Source organism: Pieris napi, chromosome 23 (genome assembly GCF_905475465.1).
Source record: "Pieris napi chromosome 23, ilPieNapi1.2, whole genome shotgun sequence".
NCBI classification, from domain to species: domain Eukaryota; kingdom Metazoa; phylum Arthropoda; class Insecta; order Lepidoptera; family Pieridae; genus Pieris; species Pieris napi.
The window spans coordinates 7,212,143-7,231,840 of record NC_062256.1 but is presented as its reverse complement, the minus strand read 5'-3'; the positions used below and the strand labels follow the sequence as shown (position 1 = coordinate 7,231,840).

The 19,698-nt window shown below is 34.3% G+C and overlaps 1 protein-coding gene across 1 annotated transcript in view; it reads right to left on the bottom strand.

Annotated features, from left to right (window-relative positions):
• LOC125061485 (MAP kinase-activating death domain protein) overlaps nucleotides 1-19,698 on the bottom strand; it is a 59,674-nt gene that overhangs the window by 5,982 nt on the left and 33,994 nt on the right. The window contains exons 21-36 of the mRNA XM_047666956.1: nucleotides 15,278-15,478; nucleotides 14,636-14,807; nucleotides 13,646-13,830; nucleotides 12,599-12,757; nucleotides 10,987-11,245; nucleotides 10,424-10,551; nucleotides 9,621-9,728; nucleotides 8,156-8,303; nucleotides 6,931-7,268; nucleotides 5,435-5,576; nucleotides 4,792-4,919; nucleotides 4,272-4,397; nucleotides 4,002-4,043; nucleotides 3,144-3,152; nucleotides 2,307-2,379; nucleotides 1,889-1,935 (exon numbers count right to left, since the gene is read on the bottom strand). Of these exons, the coding sequence (XP_047522912.1) occupies nucleotides 1,889-1,935; nucleotides 2,307-2,379; nucleotides 3,144-3,152; nucleotides 4,002-4,043; nucleotides 4,272-4,397; nucleotides 4,792-4,919; nucleotides 5,435-5,576; nucleotides 6,931-7,268; nucleotides 8,156-8,303; nucleotides 9,621-9,728; nucleotides 10,424-10,551; nucleotides 10,987-11,245; nucleotides 12,599-12,757; nucleotides 13,646-13,830; nucleotides 14,636-14,807; nucleotides 15,278-15,478 (2,265 nt within the window). The remainder of the gene's footprint in view (nucleotides 1-1,888; nucleotides 1,936-2,306; nucleotides 2,380-3,143; nucleotides 3,153-4,001; nucleotides 4,044-4,271; nucleotides 4,398-4,791; nucleotides 4,920-5,434; nucleotides 5,577-6,930; nucleotides 7,269-8,155; nucleotides 8,304-9,620; nucleotides 9,729-10,423; nucleotides 10,552-10,986; nucleotides 11,246-12,598; nucleotides 12,758-13,645; nucleotides 13,831-14,635; nucleotides 14,808-15,277; nucleotides 15,479-19,698) is intronic.

Here is a 19,698-nt window from a genome sequence, read left to right as displayed (position 1 = left end):
TAAATTGTCAACACCCGTTAGCAACAAGCGTAAAAAAAAAAGCGAAAAACATATAAAAAATTACATACATCATGAAACATAGGGTGCGTATGTCGATTCAGATTCACGAACATACAGATAATACCGAGAAAGCCAAATGGAGAAGATACGATGAAGATCAAGCACTACTCTTTCTGCCTACAACAAGATATAAGTGCTACAAGGAGTGTTGAATAAACAGTGATAATGCAAACACAAAATACTTAGGCAACGATGGATATAATAAAAATAAAGCAATCAATTCTCTTTTGTTTTTGAAGTTATACTTCTTTAGGCGCGTTATGAATAATTGATGAGAGTGAAATTTTACGATGGCCGCGCACCGTGACACAAAATTAAGTTGCCCACGGTAGATGCTACGGCATTGGACATAATTTAAAGACAACACTCGAATAATAATAGAATTTATGTTACACTTATGTAAGAGAATAATAATAAATATTTACTTATTTAATTTTTCAAATGTAACCTGAACTTTATTGGCTATAATGACTCCTTTTCCAGTCTTTGATTATTTAATTGTAATTAATTATTTGAATGCAATCAAAAACTATTTTTAATAATGCCAAAGAAGTATAACTTCTTACGCGCGTACATAAGTTCACACACCCTTTTTTTAAAAAAAGACATGCCAGTTTGAGCTGCATTATTGTATTGACGAAATTACCGTAAAATTCGTGGTAATGGTATACATATACCAAGGTTGTTCAATAAATAGTGATAATGCGATACATTGTCCTTGGCAAGAAAAACAATAAATACTGTCGGCATAGCCCAAACATTAGATATAACTCAAACTCGAAATATCTTTATTCATGTAGGTAAACAAGTACACTTATGAATTGTCAGAAAGAAGTTAAATTAATTGTAAATTTACATTTACTACCAGTTCGCAAGTCAAGGACGTAGAGCGGGTAAGAAGAACTGGCAAGAAACTTTCCACCATATAATAATAATAGTAATAAAAAGAAAATAATCAATTCTTTTTTGTTCAGTAGAATCTTTTGCGTTGTGTCGGAACGTGTTCAAAAAATTATTTCATGTGGGCACGGTAATAAAATAGCGCTGTTTGAAACATTTAACTATATAGCTGGTAATTAGAGATTCATGCGAGGAAGAACTTCCATTGACGACTCCCGCACGGGACGGCCTAAATCGGTTTTCACTGAAGAAATGATTCAAAAAGTTGGGATCATTGTATTGGCGGATCGTCGCAAGTGTTCATAGAAGAAATGTAGATTTTTACAAGAGTGTTCATAATACATGTGTGTGCGTAGACACAAATAAACTGTCATACTACGATGAGGCGAGTCTTGGCTCGTATTACAAGATCCCGGAAAGAACTTACTTAGAGAAGTATTTTAACTCAACCATTCCTCCAATGAAGAAAGGTGAATAAATAGTACCAGTGTTTTAAATAGTAAAAACAATTGACGATCATATCTCCAATTTGGAATCTAAACAATTTAAGGGAACGTAGCATGCCAGTGAAAATACGAAATAGAATACAAATGTATTGAGATCAGCCTATAATGTAGGTATAAACTGAATACTGAATGCGAATGACGATAGATTGTAATTAGCTCTAAATTAAAATGTTTGACATTACGTAGGTTGAAAAGTTCGTAGGCTGGCATTTAGATGGCGCTACTAGTATTAAAAAAGTAAATATTTGACAACTGTCGTACTATTAGTTTGTACCTATATTAAATGAACTTTTGTTTCTTTAAATAAATAGATAATAAGGAAAATTACAGTCTAAAGCAACGGACAGCCAAAATAAACAAAAAGAGTCCACATAAAATAACAAAATTAATCTTCTTGTAATCATAAATTAAATAATGCTTACCATTACTGATTTGTACTTTCTTTGAGTTATTTGCCTTGTCTTGGGATCTGTAAAGGTATTTATATTATAATGTTTATTTATTTTTATTAATTATATTAGTTTACATATTCTTCATTATAACGTTTTCTGTGAAAAATTAGTTTAGAATTTAACCGCTTTTTTGCGAGTAGTCTTTGCCGCGGTTAAGTTAATTAGTCTAACCAGGGATACTGTTGGTAAGAGACTTAAGTTAAACGAAAATGTATATTCTATATTCCATTTAGAATCTAGTATAAAACGTAAATAATAATTTAGTTTATCTTGGCGAAGTAGATCTATTACAAATATATTCATTATAATAGGTAATTATAAGTTGTTTATTTGTTTGTTTCGGTAATTAAAAATAGTTGAAAATAATACTTGAGGTATTAATACTTACTGAATTCTTCTAAAACGAAGATACCTCCGTTCTGTGTGAAGCACTTTCGGATGTGATCCAGCCTCACAAAGAACTGAAAGATAATTTATAACATCAATAACTTTATCTACTTTTATCATTTAAGACTACTTCAATATAGTTCTGACACAAAATTGTTCTTAGCGTACATATATTACATGCATTAAGCCAAGAAGACTCTATGCGAGCCAAAAACAATTTCCGTTTGAACTCTAAAGCTGGGAACAAAATATGCAAAAACACTACAAATCTACAATGCTAACATGCTGACAAACCATTAAATAGCTATAAATAAATATAAAATTAGCCATACAGATATTGTCAGAAAATAAATAGCTGCAACATCAGCAAGAACACGATTCGCCCATATCACGAGTGTGACATCGGTGAACCGGAAACTAAGATCCGTATTCCATAAACATCGAAGTGATCGAGTCGGATGGTGGAATACGGGCCCAAGTGTCGAAGTGTGAGGTGCGGTGAGCGAGAGCGCGGTGCCAGGGCTGAAGGCAGAACTCAGAACTTGTGAGATGGCAATGCTCTACGACTGACCTCGTCACGGCTTTCGCTACGGCCTCCGGAGACTAACCTCGGGCGAATGACGGATCTGACGGACGCCGGACGTTCCGTGAATGCAAGCTATCGGGTGCGTATGAACAAAAAGGGCGAAAGTGCATGCACGACGGCGCGAGCGCCAGCCGCACTCGGGTAACTAAACAACGCTAACGGCTAAAACAATCGAAAGCCTCAAACTACAAGTAAAGCCCTACGAGCTCGGACGGTCTATCGCTACCGACCGGCTTCTAAACCACTGTGTACCTCGAAATCCTTCAGGCGCCGGCAGCGGGTCCGCAGAGAGAACAAAAAGTTTATATTAGTTGAGGGCCGAGCTACTCAAGGACCATCTCAAAAGTTCCTAGCGGAGCGCCGCAGCGGGATGATGCAGACAGATAGCACATGCACAAATCATATGTAAATCGGACAACGGTTAACCTTAAAATGTAAATAAAATAAACAAATGACTAGCTATTACATCGAAATAGTAATAGAAAATACAAAAATTATTTAGCAAAGCTGCGTTATATAAAAAAATTTAGTCGTTTTGTTGGACATCAAAGTTTCGTAGGATCAATTAAGGAAAATGAGAATAGGAAAGTTTGAGTGGTCCTTGCATGGTCTCGATATACAATGGGTCTATCGTCTAATCTGGGTTCATCTAATTACTTAATTTCAGCAGATTTTAAATGCTTAGTAGAATATAGTAACAGATAAGCCAGCGCGGGCCGAGTCCATTGCATTTTGTCGACGATATTCTATAACAATTTCAAAGATTCCCAAAAGCGAAAACATTGACGGATAGATCCTTACCTTACAATGTACTGTATACAGCCCTGCGATTCTGTAACTCACTTTTCGAACTCACACAGCGGTTTTCGCATCGGCGGTCGCTCTCAAATCAGTCGTGAAGCAGTCATTTTATGATTTGGCATTCTGAAAAGGTGGGAGCTTGTAGTTTATTGTTTATCAGAATGCCGAATCATAAAATGACTGATTTGAGAGCGACCGCCGATGCGAAAACCGCTGTGTGAGTTCGAAAAGTGAGTTACAGAATCGCAGGGCTGGTATTGATTTAAAAAGCAGACAACAGATTAAGATGTAAGTGAAAAAGCGACATACCTTGCTATGATGAAACAGTAGCCCGACGCCTTCCATGCAAACCTTGAATGTGTCAAAAATACTGTGTTAAATATGTCTAGGAAAATGTATTTTCTATGCACTAGAGCCTCTAACAAATGTTGTATATCTTGTTTTGACTCTTATGGCCTGTATCGCAATTTCATAATAAAGCCAAGAAAATGGCTGATACATTTTAAGAATTTGTCTTTCATAACGGTTTTTGCAATATAAAATTGATATAAAGAACAATAAAAGAAGACTGTGATAGACCTGTATGAGTCCCCCCTCTCCTGAAGCGCAGTCTTGGACTGGAAACTCTCCTCCCAGTTCCGCTGCTTCCTGTTTCCGCCCACTCTTCTCCATTGCCTCCTTAATACTGTAGTACAGTGCTTTGCACTGTGAACAACCATATAGCAAAATTTCAGGCAAATTTAATAAACGAAATCTGCTAGGGTCGCGTAAACATAAACTGGCAAGAATATTCGACGGCATGATTTTCAGAAGAATTTTCTCTGCAGGAAATAGGACTGTATGATTCGTGTGCATTTTTAGTTTCGAAAATCGAACATTAAAAAGCTACTCAGCTATTTTTTTAAATATAGGGGTCAAACGGGTAGGAAGTTCACCTGATTTTAAGTGATACTCATAGACACTGAAATTGCCAGGAGGCTCGCATGTGCGTCGCCGGCCTTTTAGGAATTGGTACCCTTAGTCGAATTGGTTCGGAAATACTTCAGTGGGCAGCTGGTTCTACATAGTGGTGCGCGGCAAAAACTGCCGTACTACCCACCTTTTTCGTATAATATTTATGTAACTGTGTTTGGCCACCGTTCTTCCTCCATAGACATAAGACGCGAATTTTTGGACTATATGTCATATTTACTAGTCGCTCGTACCACCATCTTTCTATTATTGTACCTGGAATTAATATTTTAATTTTAAACATCCCAGAGAGACGGGATTTTCATATAAAGAAAACATGTTGCTAATTAATTGTCAAGTATTTTGTAAGTCAACTTTAAAAAGGAAGTTGATCAGACCGGATGTTGCGATATTTGCAAGTTTGTCCACAAATCTCTGAAATTAAAATAGATCAAGACATGTTATTTTGATATAAACTATATTCTCTACAATCCAAGTTTTATCCAAACCTGTTAAGTAGTTATTGAGATGGATATTTCGGATTTCTTTCCTGGGTCAATGCTTTAAATGGAGGATATTATTTTAACTCTATACCACTCTCATATAACAAAATAATGCTAATTGCTATGTAATGCAATATGTAGCATATGGCTATACTCTCGGAGCGTAACTCTGACGATTTAGGATATCGCCACGCTTATAAAACAAAGAACTATACAGCCATGGTTCGTACAGTACGTGTATAATAAAAGTACTGAGGTGGATAAGATATATACTAAGATTGACATTACCTTGCGTAGAGCGTAACACAAGGCCGTCAGTGCGAACCTCCATAAAACGCAATGGACCACTGGCGTCGCGTTCGTGCACTGTGAACGACGCACGACGGGCCTGACGCGAGCCCAAAGCTTTTAACTCTATATCATTGCCGTGCTGAAATTTAGATATTTTATTTAAATGTTTTACTTTTTGTCGTTCAATTAAGCCAGGCGATCGCCTGTATGCAAGAACAGTGTTGGCCTAGTGACTTCAGGGTGCTACTCTTATCCCTGAGGTCGGAGATTCGAATCAGTGCACCAATGGAATTTGCGAAGAGCGGCATATCGATAGCGTATGATGCCTGACGCAAAGAAGACTAAATACTTAATATCCCTTAATATCCCTCCTCCGCTGAAGAGTCTTCAATTAAAGTCGAATTTTAGTCGCAGTTATAAGACACATCTACTTACTGAACAAAAGTCCCACGGAATTTAGTTTTTATCCACCCAAAAAACAAAAACAAAAAATATCTTCTTATTTACAATAATTATTCTTATTTTTAACTTTTAATTTAATTTTATTTATTATACACCGTTACACACGATCTTCATTACTCACACTTCTAACTTTAATATTATTATTTTCTACTTGGTATTATTATTATTTATTTTATTTTATTAGAGGCGCAAACTAGCTGCTGTGCGGTCTCTCGCAGAATGACCAGCGCTGTGGAACTTTTTGCTCCTCAGCATAATGCTGAGCAAGGGCCAATAACAACCACAGTACACACACATTGCACACTGGAAGCGAACCGAATGGCAAAAGGGAATTTGTAAATTTTTATTGTTTTTGATGTCTTATTTTTTTTTCTTTAAGTATTGTTATTTTGTGTGTTTATGTGTGTGTGTTTTCGTTGTAATAAATGTTATGTCTGTCTGTCTGTCTGTCTACTTGCCTATTATAAGAAACAAATGATTACGAAACAGATATCTGCGGCCCAGACCTAAGAAAAGGTTGTAGCCACTAGTTATATTTCTTTTGCATAATATATTGTATCTTGTTTATATAAAATAAATCAGTGGCGCTACAACCTCTTTAGGTCTTGGCCTCAGATTTCTGAATCTGTTTCATGATCATTTTTAAATCTAATAGGCAAGTAGGTGATCAGCCTCCGGTGCCTGACACACGCCGTCGACTTTTTGGTTCTAAGACATGTCGGTTTCCTCACGATGTTTCCTTCACCGTTCGAACAAAATATGTTAAATGCGCACATAGAAAGAAATTCAATTGGTGCACAGACGGGGATCGAACCTACGACCTCAGGTATGAGTCGCACGCTGAAGCCACTAGGCCAACGCGGCTCTTGTTTATATATCATAGCATATTATATAACTGATTTCTTTAAAGTCCATTTATAAAACAACAATATCAAAATTATTCATAGAGTTTATAACCACTGTAAAAAATTGAGGCCAACAAATTATTACTTGACTATGCATGCGAATAGAGAATAAACAGAAACCCTTACCAAATTATGCACCACATCCAGGAGATGATTGACTTCCTGGCTATAAACCAGACCAATATGACTTTTAGCCAGCAGCCTCCGCACTTTGTTCCTCACAATATCTGCTTCAACGCCGAACAAAACCATAGCAGCTGTCAAATTGTATAGAGCCGTTGATAGCAATCTATCCTCTTCATGTTCCAATCTCTTCCTTTCTGTTTCACTTAAACATTTGTAACGTTCCATCATTTCGTTCGCGCCTTGGTCCATTCCTATCATGTCGCGTTCTTGGCTCACAGCGTCCAGGAATGCGTCCTCCCAAAATTGCATTTGGTCCCATAGGTTAGATCTTTCTTTACCTGTACAACAGTTGATTGTCTTATTCATAATAACACAAATGTAATGTGTTTTTTTGTTTTTATAGAACGGGGGGCAAACGGGCAGGAGGCTCACCTGATGTTAAGTGATACCGCCGCCCATGGACACTGTCAAAGCCAGAGGGCTCGCGAGTGCGTAGCCGGCCTTTTAAGAATTTGCTACGTACGCTCTTTTCTTGAAGGACCCTAAGTCGAATTGGTTCGGAAATACTTCTGTGGGAAGCTGGTTCCACAAAGTGGTAATGCGCGGCAAAAACTGCCTTGAAAAACGCTCAGTTGTGGAACGGCGGACGTCGAGGTGATACGGGTGGAATTTCGTATTCTGCCGTGACGTCCGATGATGAAACTCAGCTGCAGGTATTAATCCGAACAACTCCTCTGAACACTCTCCATGGTAGTCTTATTACTAGTTACTATCTGATGATTATGAACGTTGATACAAAGATAAATACAGTCAAATTGTTATAACGACATCGAAGGGACTACTCATATTTGGTCGTAAAAACCGATAGTTGTAACAGCCGATGACGTTATTAAGTACTTAATACAATTTAATTCAGCCGTGACCTTTGATTTTGGTCAATATAACCGGTACATTGTTCTAAACGTTGTCTTCGTAAACGGCTTTGACTGTATACGCTTTGATAGTCTGTGCGGAAAAAGAACCATGAATTTGAGGTCATTGCAGTGCTGCATTATCTTTTTGTTTTGTTGGCAGCACTAGTTTAACTGTCTGGCATTGTATACGTGTAGTAAACCTTACAAGTTGTATAAAAAACCAGCTGTCAAAAACGTATATCGTATTTTTGTACAATAAAACAAAAGAATGTGTAAGTGAAATAATATTTGTAAAGAATAGGATGACGTACCTATCAGCCCCTGGTATAAATATGTTCGAGCTGTATCAGGTGAGGTAAGCGGAGAAGTCGTTGGTACTCCAACAGGTGCCTTAAAGGTTGTACCAGACTTCGAAGAGAAAACGCTCGCTGCTCTTGGTTTGCCTCCACCGCGACCGGCCTGCGTAAACTGTTTTTTCTATAATTTTTGCCTTTAGTCACAATGGTTATTTAAAAAGTTTTAACCTTAAAAAGTGCTGAGAGCACTATCTTGGACCCTTTAATATTCGTTTTGTAATAAAATCGATTTCTATACACATAAATTCACCAAAAATTACTAAAGTACATTTTGGACAGTAAAAATAATTTGTTCGATGTGAAGACATTGCTAACGAATTAAGTTAGACTCCTCTTGTGCTATATCATGACAAAATAGCTGTGCATAGAGCATTTTGCGCTTGGAACCTTCGTCTTAAAATAAGGTATTTAAAACACAACTTGTACTAATTAAAGAAAGACATGCTTAAAACGATTTAAAATTTGTTAAAATTGTATGAAGACGTAATAGATGTGCTAGTATTGAAAGAACCTACGATGATATTCTGATTTTAGGAAGTATTATTTTAATGATAATGACTGTACATAGACAATAAGCAAGGCAGTGATAATGAAATGTCACGCATTTGAAAACAAGTGAGTGTACGCTTAAAGCAGAAGATTATGAAGATAACATCTCTCAACTTTGTAGTATGTAATAGATTTTTAATTATACGTTCGCAAGAGAAAAGTATGCCAGTGTCCGATTCTGAAGTTGGTCACTTGGAGTCCGTAAATTATAAGCGAAATCTAAGATTTAATGTCCGAAGTATGTCAAAGAATTTATCATTTTAATATACCCAAATAGTCTTTAAATGTTTTGTTATTATCACTTAGTGTGAAGGCTTGCATTATGACGATTTAGTAATCAATAAAGTGGCCACAATTTATTACTAAATCAATTTAATTTAACGTGTATATGTATAAAAAATAAATAATTACTATTTATAAGCCAAACCGAATTGACAACCGACAACTGACAGCTGTCAGTGAACACTGACATCTTTCAGTGATGCCAACTCCGACAAAAAGTTCCCCCGTAGTACCAACTTCAAATACCCCTAAAGTTTTTATTGTACACTCGGTATGAGAGGTAATTTTAAATATGCATTGAAAATACATTCAATATTAAATAGCTATTATTTGGAACTTAGAGTGTTATAGCTTGGAATTTTACATTTGGTTTAATTTGTTGGTTCTAGGCTATATAAATAGCGTGCGTTTAAAAAAATAAATAAAGTACCCCCTATAAATCCCCCTAAACATGTTGATTCCCCCTAAATTCGGAGGGAAACCGCAAAGTTGGCACCACTGACAACTATCTTATACGATGTTCCTACATTAATATTTTTCTAGTTGAGAGGTGTCTCACATTGAAAGCGAAGACAGCGTGACGACTTACATCAAGATACATGACGTCAGTATCAGAGAGATTCGATTTATATTGATGTTCGTGAAGAACTCTGTTGGTCGTGATAGAGCCTTCGCCCACCGAGCACTCTGATTGCACCTGTCGCCAATTAAACACCTTTATATATGCACTGGTATCCAGTGCATGGTCAACAATGACATGTCCATGCAAATGTACTACAACTTTATAGCTATATCATCCTAAATTTGTATTTTACTCATGAGTCGGTTAGGTGAAAATTTAAGTTTTAATATTTGATAATTACCGACTCGAATACTTAAATTTAGAAGCTTATTTAAAAAAAATAGAAAAGTGTGTATGTACAAAGTACACATGTCAGAAGTGAAACTTCAGTGGCAAACTAATCTTGAAGTGTTGTTCATATTTATACAAATCTAAAAGTTTAGATTTCCGATACTTAGAGGGACGGAAAAAGGAAGTCTATACGTTAGGAATTTAATGAATTTAATTGTCATTAAAATATTAAGTGTCGAATAATAAATAATAAATAATGAGACGGTAAATGTTTTTCCAACGCCGATAAAGAAGTTTGACTTCAAAAAGGAACATGGCGCGTAACCGAAAAACGTGACGCGTAACGAAAAAATGTTACACCAAATTTTTTTCCAACCCCGATAAAGAAGTTTCACTTCAAAAAATTTTATTCAAAAATTGATTTTCAAAATTTCATTTAAGCTTTTAAATTTAAGTGATATTTGACACATAATGGGTATTAGACATTAAGCCATGCTAACTTAACACACATATCATGCGATAATATAATTATTACTTACATCGGAATCGTACGATGTTAATTTGCTGAAAAGTAGATTTCTCTTTGAATTCAACATGTCCTTGAAGATTTCTGTTGTAGTCTGGGCGTCGTTTGGATCCATTTCTGGGTAGTTAAGCACTGGCATATCTGGGTAAAATATTTGGAATATATACATTGAACATACCTACAATGCAATATAGGTACCTTCATATTATTTTCTAGTTCTTATAACACTTGGAATTGTGCGATACAAAAACACGGTAACGTTATTAAAACTTACAACCTAGCGTGGAATAAATAACACGCTCGCTGAATAGCATATATGTAAAAATTGTTACATAACTAATAATATATAAGAGTCTTTCCTTCAACATATCAACAACTTTGGTTTGTTGATAATACTTACCGTTTTCGAAAAAAATAGGTAAGACAAATATGTGCTCCTCCCCCAATGTACTTGAAAAACTACCAGATAATAGAAATGATTGATATATTATTATTACATATATCTACTAACATATTACTATGGTCCTGTAGACTAATTTTTATTGCTATTTTTAATTGAATAATAAAACTAATTACCAGATTGCGAGCTTTTTCTTGATGACGGTGTCGAGGGCGTGTCCAGATCCTGTCGATAATCAGTAAGAGAAGACCCTCCCATCCCGCCTTGCTCCAATCCAGCCACTTCCTTGCTCCAGTAGTGGGTATGAGCCATTTCTGTCAGCTGGAACACTGAAGCCATCCCGCCCAATCCGAAATTGGAGTACGTGAACTCCAACCCATGAATCACGGCTTGAAGGACTTTTAACATCCCTTTCCAGACTGGCTTGCTTACAAACTGTTAACAAGAGGCGATTTTTGCGGAGTGATTTTTTTTTTAATTTCGATATTATCGTATTGGCTTAGTACAGTTAGGATAGTGTTTTTTAAATAAATAAATTTTCTAAACAGCGAATTAAGCCAAATATCCTTGATATAATAATATTTATTTATTTATTCAGAAGATTCACAGCACAATACAGAAATAGATGTATATAAAATTATGGGCCAATTAAAAATCTTCACATATACTTTTTTTTTTACAACAAGATGGTAAACATGCCAAATATTTTGTAAGAGTCTTTTCTCCAACTACGATTTTGTTCCCTTTGGAGTAGAGACTCTAGGGCTGTGGGGTTCAAGTGCATAGGCGCCAATTAAAGATTTAAATTTGACTCCTGGTAGATAGTACCGGTGAATTTAGAGCTGGTGTTTTCCTCGCTCAACGAATAAGTATCGCAATACAGCGAGGAAATGCCCGGTGATAAAGGTACACTTCCACAGGGACCAAACATTTTAAATTTGTTTTAATTTTCTTTTTGACGTGATAACGTCTTTAAAATCGTTTTAGTCGGGTGACATGTTCAGAAACTTGTGTCACACCAAAACCTCACGAGCGCGATCGCAGGTATAACGAGAGAGAGACGGACCGATCTCCCGTCTCATCTCGAGTGCTGCCAGTCATTCCGTGAATGTATGAAGAAAAATGTATATCATAGTCGAATAAGTAAACTTGTCATTTTACACCCGAAATTTATCATCAAAAGTGTGAATAGAACGATAGATGTAATTTAAAATTTGAAAAAAAATTTATCTTCATTAATTCCTTACTTCCCAAAAACTTATATCACCAATAAGACGTTATCACGTAAACATCTCGATCGTAAACCTACTTTACAAACAACCAATATTTTTTTTCTTTTTATTATTACTATGTAGTTTAATAATACCTTATTTATATCATTTTTTAAGTAACAGTAGGCAAAAGGGGCAGTTACCTGATGTTAAGTGACACCGAACATGGACACTCACATTGCCAGAAGGCTCGCAAGTGCCGGGCCTTTTAAGAATTGGTACGCTCTTTTCTTGAATTCTGTTAAGGTGAACCTCAGCTTACTGCTTACAATTTAACGTATTATTATTCGGTAGATTGTACTACACTAACTTAGTTATCATTCAAACTTCTTTGGTCAATTACAGATTAATTTTACTTTCCAACAATTTCATATAACTACCGAATAATAATACGTTAAATTGTAAGCAGTTCGTTTAGGTTCACAATCTTTCGACAGTTTATAATCTCGCGAGATAGATTACAATCTAACGGTGTTTACAATTTTACGGTGACATATACACACGCTTAGGATCTTACCACATCTTCCACTTTATCCGTGGGCGTGGTCTTCCTGTTAATATTGCGATTGAGTTTGCTAAGCACCATATTTCTATACGACTCATCTTCCATCAGTTTCTTTAGGCGATTTAACTTCAGCCATCCAACGCCTTCGCCTTCTAAGACGTGTTGGATCAACTGTAAATAAATCTCGTTATTTGAAAATTGGTAGTCTTTTTACTTATGTAAAAATGTAAAGAAATTATTTTAGACAAATCAAATCGACTCTAAATGTAACAATATTTACCATGGATATCTGATAACTGAACCAATTTTGATGAAACTTGGACTGTGTCTTAGGTTGAAATATACATCAAAATAATTATCTCGATTTAGCTTTTAATTTCCGAGTTTGTAAAAAAACATACCAGCAAACATAGTCAAATATCTATTAATTTATTATCATATCAATAGGTAATTAATATAAATTTAACTCATTACCTGTTTGAAGTCGGATAAAAACCTATTTTAAATTGTTACATAGGTATGTGTAAACTTCATATACTCGTATTTATAAAATCTATACTAATATTATAAAGAGGAAAGGTTTGATTTTTTGTTTGTTTGAAATGAATAGGCTCCGAAACTACTGGACCGATTTCAAAAATTCTTTCACCGTTGGCAAGCTACACTATTCCCGTGTGACATAGGCTATGTTTCATTAAAAAAAAAATTTTAGGGTTATTTGTTAGGGATGCTTACTAAAACTTGAATAATCTAACCCAAGGTGTAAAAAAACCGCGTCCTTTTATTAATTTTGTTTTATTAAAATACCACCGCTAGAAAAGGCTCTTTATTCGTACCTAGGTATTGATCCTTATCAAAATAATTACCAACGTTTCACATAAGCTACAATTTAATGGCATTGCCTTTTCTCTTGATTAGTTTACTACTATGTAATATAACATAAATCTTAGCCACAGCAACGCTTGGCCGAGTCTACTAGTTTATTATAAAAAAAAATTTAGATCTTAAAACAAGAATACGATTTAAGATTTAGCTAAATATATAAATTTGTTAACTTACGTCATTAAGGAAAGCCTGGTTCTCAGTATTAGGTGACCTTGGGGGCTGCGCTTGCGCTGGTGAAGTAGGCGCAGAGTGACGAATTAAGGGCGAGCGTTGTACTAAGCCCCTGGCACCTTGCGAGAACGGACCAAAGTTTGCTGACAAATGCGAACCTGTCGGTTCGGGAGCCTTTACTGGTTTTCCTGTAATAATAAAACATTTAGAAACCTTGGAGACTCATTTTTGACATACATTACGGTTTGAACGTTTAAATTATAGGAAAATTTTAAAAAATGTTCTTTCCTTTTCCGAAATCCGACTCGAAGGACCAAAATTAATATTTCTGGGCTTTACATTATTAAAAATCAAAGTACTATTTATTACTCAGTACAAATAAAGGTTTAATATACAACTAAAATCCTATCCTATCCTATCCTTGACATCTGACTCTTTTAAAGATCATGGCTTTTATAAAACTAAGAAAAGATTTCACGAGCAAACACTTTATTCGACATACTTATAAAACTCTTAAAATTAAAATCTAATCAGACAGGAGAACTTTTTTTATAATATAAATAAAAAAGAATTAAGAATTAAAAAATTAAAAAGTTCGGTCCATATGACAGTGTACCTTTGACGCTGGCAGCAATTCCTCGCTGTATTACGATATCTATTCATTAATTTTCTATTTATTAATTTTTAATTATAATTATTATTACTATGTTGGTTAAGAAAATTGTAAATAATATTTATTTGATTGTTATGTTTAGGTTTTCAAAATTTATTTTATTATATTTTATTTAGGGGTTCAAATTCTAAATGTATTTATTCAATAACTAGTTACATTGTTTTAGTAGATATTGGAGCCCCTGAACTAAGTCTAGGGAGACCTGTACATCAGGGTCAACCGCTCTGCCAACGGTTTAATGAAATTGTAATAAATGTTTTTGTGTTTCAAAATAATTTCGAAACCCTTATCGAATGTAAGATAAAAAATAATTTAAATACCTTTAGATCCAAAGAAATCACTAAACATGCTAGACGTGGAAGCGGCAAGTCCGTTTAAATCTGAACTTATGTTTGAGAAGAAATCTCTATGCGTTGTTTGTAGGAGAGTTGTTGTTTGAAGGGCACCGGACTCCCGCCGACCCATTGGACCAGAACCGTCCTGGCTTTCGCCCTAAAAACATTATTTACACTATAGGCCTAGTGGCTTCACGCACGACTCTCATCCCTGAGGTCGTAGGTTCGATCCCCGGCTGTGCACCAATGAACCAGATATAGAAATCTGAGGCCCAGACCCAAAATTTCTGTAGCGCCATTCATTTTTTTATTTAATGCAAAAGTACGCTATATACATATATATATATATATATATATATAGTATATTTGACATATGACAAAAAGATAATAACACTTTATTTAGATCTCATATTATGCAATACTAATATTTAAATTTATCAAATTCATACCATTTTTAATAATATTTTTCAATCTTTACAATAGCAAATGATCATAGCATTAGTAACAAGAAGCAGAATTTTATTAAAAATAAAGCTCCAATCGTTCCATGATATTGTAAATTAATTTTAAAATAAGTATGCTGACCTGTAGTTAGCAGATACTTTGAAGGAATGAACATTGACTCACCTTAAGCAAACCTTTCTTCGCCGCAACTTCTTTTGCACTCTTAGTTAAATCGCCCAAAGTCGACTTTCCAACATACGTAAGATCTTCAAATGTATTTTTGCTAACCGCGGTTGCTGTTTTACTCGCTTCCAGCGCAGATTTCGAAGCTTCCTGAACACTTTTCGATGCTTCTTCGGCCGCCTTTTTTGCGTGCGAAGTCAGCTAAGGATAAATATTATATATTATGATTTACTCGTCCCAACTTGTAACGCCTTGAAACTGCTAATAAATAAGTTTTCTATGAAAACGACAAATATCTTGTCACTTTATGAATGTTCGGATTAGATTCAGAATCTAGAGTTAGCCTAAGTATTCAATCCGGTTTTAAATAAGGGATTTAGGTCCAACTTTCGACCCTGAATCTTATCCAAAGTCTAAATGAAAATTCGATAAAGCCCAGAGCTAATATTTAATCGGGTTTATTTTTATTGTGAACTGTAGCTCTAGCAAAACTGTCAAATATCAACGCTTGATTTAAAATGTTTGGTTCAAATAATTGTCTCGTTACGTGGCCATTGTGGGTCAAACTCAAAATAACTTTATTCATAAGTAACCAAGAACACTTATGAACGTCAACAACTGATTCTAAATTTACATTACACAATGGCAGAGAGTGAGACTCTTTACGCGCATATAAGTAGCCAAAAACAGCTTATAGTACGGGAGGTAGCAACGTTTTCGAGAAAGAATTTCAGGTCAGCTGATTTTGTGATATGTCTTCCTTCGTGCACTTCCGGTTAGAGTCTGGGCAATCTGGCTGGCGGTAGCGGTTGCGTTCATTAGTGCGCATCCTATCTGTCCAGGTAATAATCCTGGATTTAAAAGCATTTTAAGAAGCGTAATTTTTAATTTTTCGTTTTTAAATAAGTCTACCTGACATACTTTTTTTATTGCCAGACATTTTTCACATTGCTAACTATGTGCCAGACGTGATTTTAAGTTTTTTTTTTACAAAAATTTCAAAGTATTTTAGAATGTCTGTAATTTAAATATTATGTTATTTAAATATAAGAAAATCTAAAAATGAATTTGCCAGACATTAATTCGATTGTTAAGACTTGAATTAAAATGAAAAAGTATTGCAGTATGATGAAGCATTGCATTTTAAGAAGAGTAATTTTTAATTTTTCCTTTTTAAATAATTCTACCTGACATACTTTTTTTATTGCCAGACATTTTTCACAATGCTAACTATGTGCCAGACGCGATTTTAAGTTTTTTTTTTATAAACATTTCAAAGTAGTTTAGAATGTCTGTAATTTTAATATTATGTTATTTAAATACAGTAGAACCTCGATAAGATAAAGTCCAAGGGAAACACAAAATATTTTATGTTATAGAGGTTTTAAGTTATCAAGGTTCTATGTCAGGTAAAGGCTAATATAGAGGTATGTACATGTTTCTATGTACCCTTCCTCCCATTTTTACTTGAATGCATCAGAAGGATGGAAAATTAAATATGTAATCATATTTATTCACATTACTTACATTACATAAAAATAAAACAACAACTAAAGGTTTAGTCTACTTAAAAAAATCTATGATTTTCTTTTGTTTTAAAAAATTCACTGTTTCTAAATCGATTTGATTTTCAATGACAAATAGAGAGGAGAATACATTAACACATTAACTTATGATGCAAGTAAGTCGTTGTCACAAAGCTAACCGCCGCAAAGCTTTGAAGAATTTAGATAAAGCAAACAATAGGTAATGTATTGTTTACGTTAACAATACATTAGTAAACACGTGCAAGCAATAAATACCGAAAACATTTGTTTTGACACTCTTATAAAATGACTCATTCACAAACAATTTTATGTTATAGAGGTTGTGGAAACATTTCTTTTAGTTACTGAGGGCCTATACAGAGATTATTTATTTACGTTATAGAGGTTGCGTATTTTAAGTTATAGAGGTTTTGGGCTCTGATGGGAAGGGAACATAGTATTTTTTGAAGTAACAGAGGTTTTTATGTTACCGAGGTTTACGTTATCGAGGTTCTACTGTATAAGGAAAACTAAAAATGAATTTGCCAGACATTAATTCGATTGTTTAGCCTTGAATTAAAATGAATGAATGAAAAATAATCCTAGAATCAGCTTCTTCGTGTTCTTCACACGATAATGATTCTTCAATAGTTTTAATTACTTAGTTATTTATCACTTTGTATGAATAACATTTATTAAAACTTACGTAAATGTTTTTATTACCAATGAAAGGCATCATACTGCAATACTTTTCATTACTTTTTCATTTTAATTCAAGGCTTAACAATCGAATTAATGTCTGGCAAATTCATTTTTAGTTTTTCTTATATTTAAATAACATAATATTAAAATTACAGACTTTCTAAAATACTTTGAAATTTTTATAAAAAAATCCTTAAAATCGCGTCTGGCACATAGTTAGCAATGTGAAAAATGTCTGGCAATCAAAAAAGTATGTCAGGTAGACTTATTTAAAAAGGAAAAATTAAAAATAACGCTTCCTCAAATGCAATGCTTCATCATACTGCAATACTTTTCATGACTTTTTCATTTTAATTCAAGGCTTAACAATCGAATTAATGCCTGGCAAATTCATTTTTAGTTTTTTTTATATTTAAATAACATAATATTAAAATTACAGACATTCTAAAATACTTTGAAACTTTTGTAAAATAAACTTAAAATCGCGTCTGGCACATAGTTAGCAATTTGAAAAATGTCTGGCAATAAAAAAAGTATGTCAGGTAGACTTATTTAAAAAGGAAAAATTAAAAATTACGCTTCTTAAAATGCTTTTAAAATCCAGGATTATTACCGGACAGATAGGATGCGCACTAATGAACGCAACCGCTACCGCCAGCCAGATTGCCCAGACTCTAACCGAAAGTGCAAGAAGGAAGACACACACAAAATCAGCTGACCTAAAATTCTTTCTTTTCAAACGTTGCTACCTCCCGTACTATTAAATGATGTATGACAATGACAATAGCCAATATATTTTCCGAGCACTATTTAGCTGCACCAAAGTGCATAAAAAACATAGTTAACAAACTTAAAAATGTGGGCTCGATAATAGGTGCGAAGGGCGTGCACAGAATTATGTAATTAAAAAGTTTACATAGATAAAAATTACAAGAAAGACCAAATTTACAGTATAGAGCCTGTCAGAGCAGTGTTGGCCTAGTGGCTTTAACGTGCGACTCTCATACCTGAGGTCGTATGTTCGATCCCCGGCTGTGCACCAATGGACTTTCTTTCTATGTGCGCATTTAACATTTGCTCGAAAGATGAACATCGTGAGGAAACCGACATGTCTTACACCCAAAAAGTCGACGGCGTGTGTCAAGCACTGAAGACTGATCAGCGACTTGCCTTTTAGATTTAAAATGATCATGAAACAGATTCCAAAATCTGAGGCCAAGACCCAAAGAGGTTGTAGCGCCACTGATTTATGATTTTTTTTTGTATACAGCCAGTTATAACAAAGTGTTCTCGTGTTCACACACATTGATTACCACTAAAATTTTGCATAACTCCAATAAAAATAATATTGTTGTTTTAATTTAATTTATAAAGATTTTGAATGGCGCTATGTGTGACGTTGACGCATTGGGACTTGTCTAACTAAGTAACTAGTAGCTATTAATTCGTTCCCAAGCGCTATCATTCAAATATTGTAGCGATTTCTAAATGTAATGAATTAATTATATATAATATACTACATTTTCAGTATATGTACACGTGCATAAAATATTCGAGACGTGCTATTACTTAGAATGCTTGTAATATATGAAACTGTCCCTATATGTAGGATTTTGTGTGTGATTTGTGAATTTGATTCCTGGTTTCGGTCTCACAATAGAATATTGGTGAATTTGTTATTGTTAAATAGTTTTTATAGATTACTAGATTCAAGGAGGCAACTATTTAACAATATACAATAATTTATACATGTCAGAAGTGAAACTTCTTTGGGAACAAATTTTTAAGTCTTGTTGATATTTATACAAATCTAAAAATTTCCGAGACTTGACCACCGAGAGGGAGGGAAAAAGGAAGAAATTTAAAGAATTTTATTGTCATTAAAATATTAAGTGTCGAAAATTAATACAAATAAAAGATTTCAATAAATTATTTTGCATAAAATATGTACGAATATTACATAAATACTCTTTACGAAATTTTAATTTTAAAAATAGAATTTCTATAAGGTAATTCGCCCTTCTCTCTTCTTTCTTCGACAAAAATGCTGCACATCTTCGTGACGTTTCCGTAAAAATTTACCCTCATGCGCCTAAAGAAGTTTCACTTCAATAAATAAATGTTTTTACATAGTCCTATACGATGAAAGTCATTTAAAATTCAGTGCTTTTAGTGAATTAAGTTTTTTTTGAC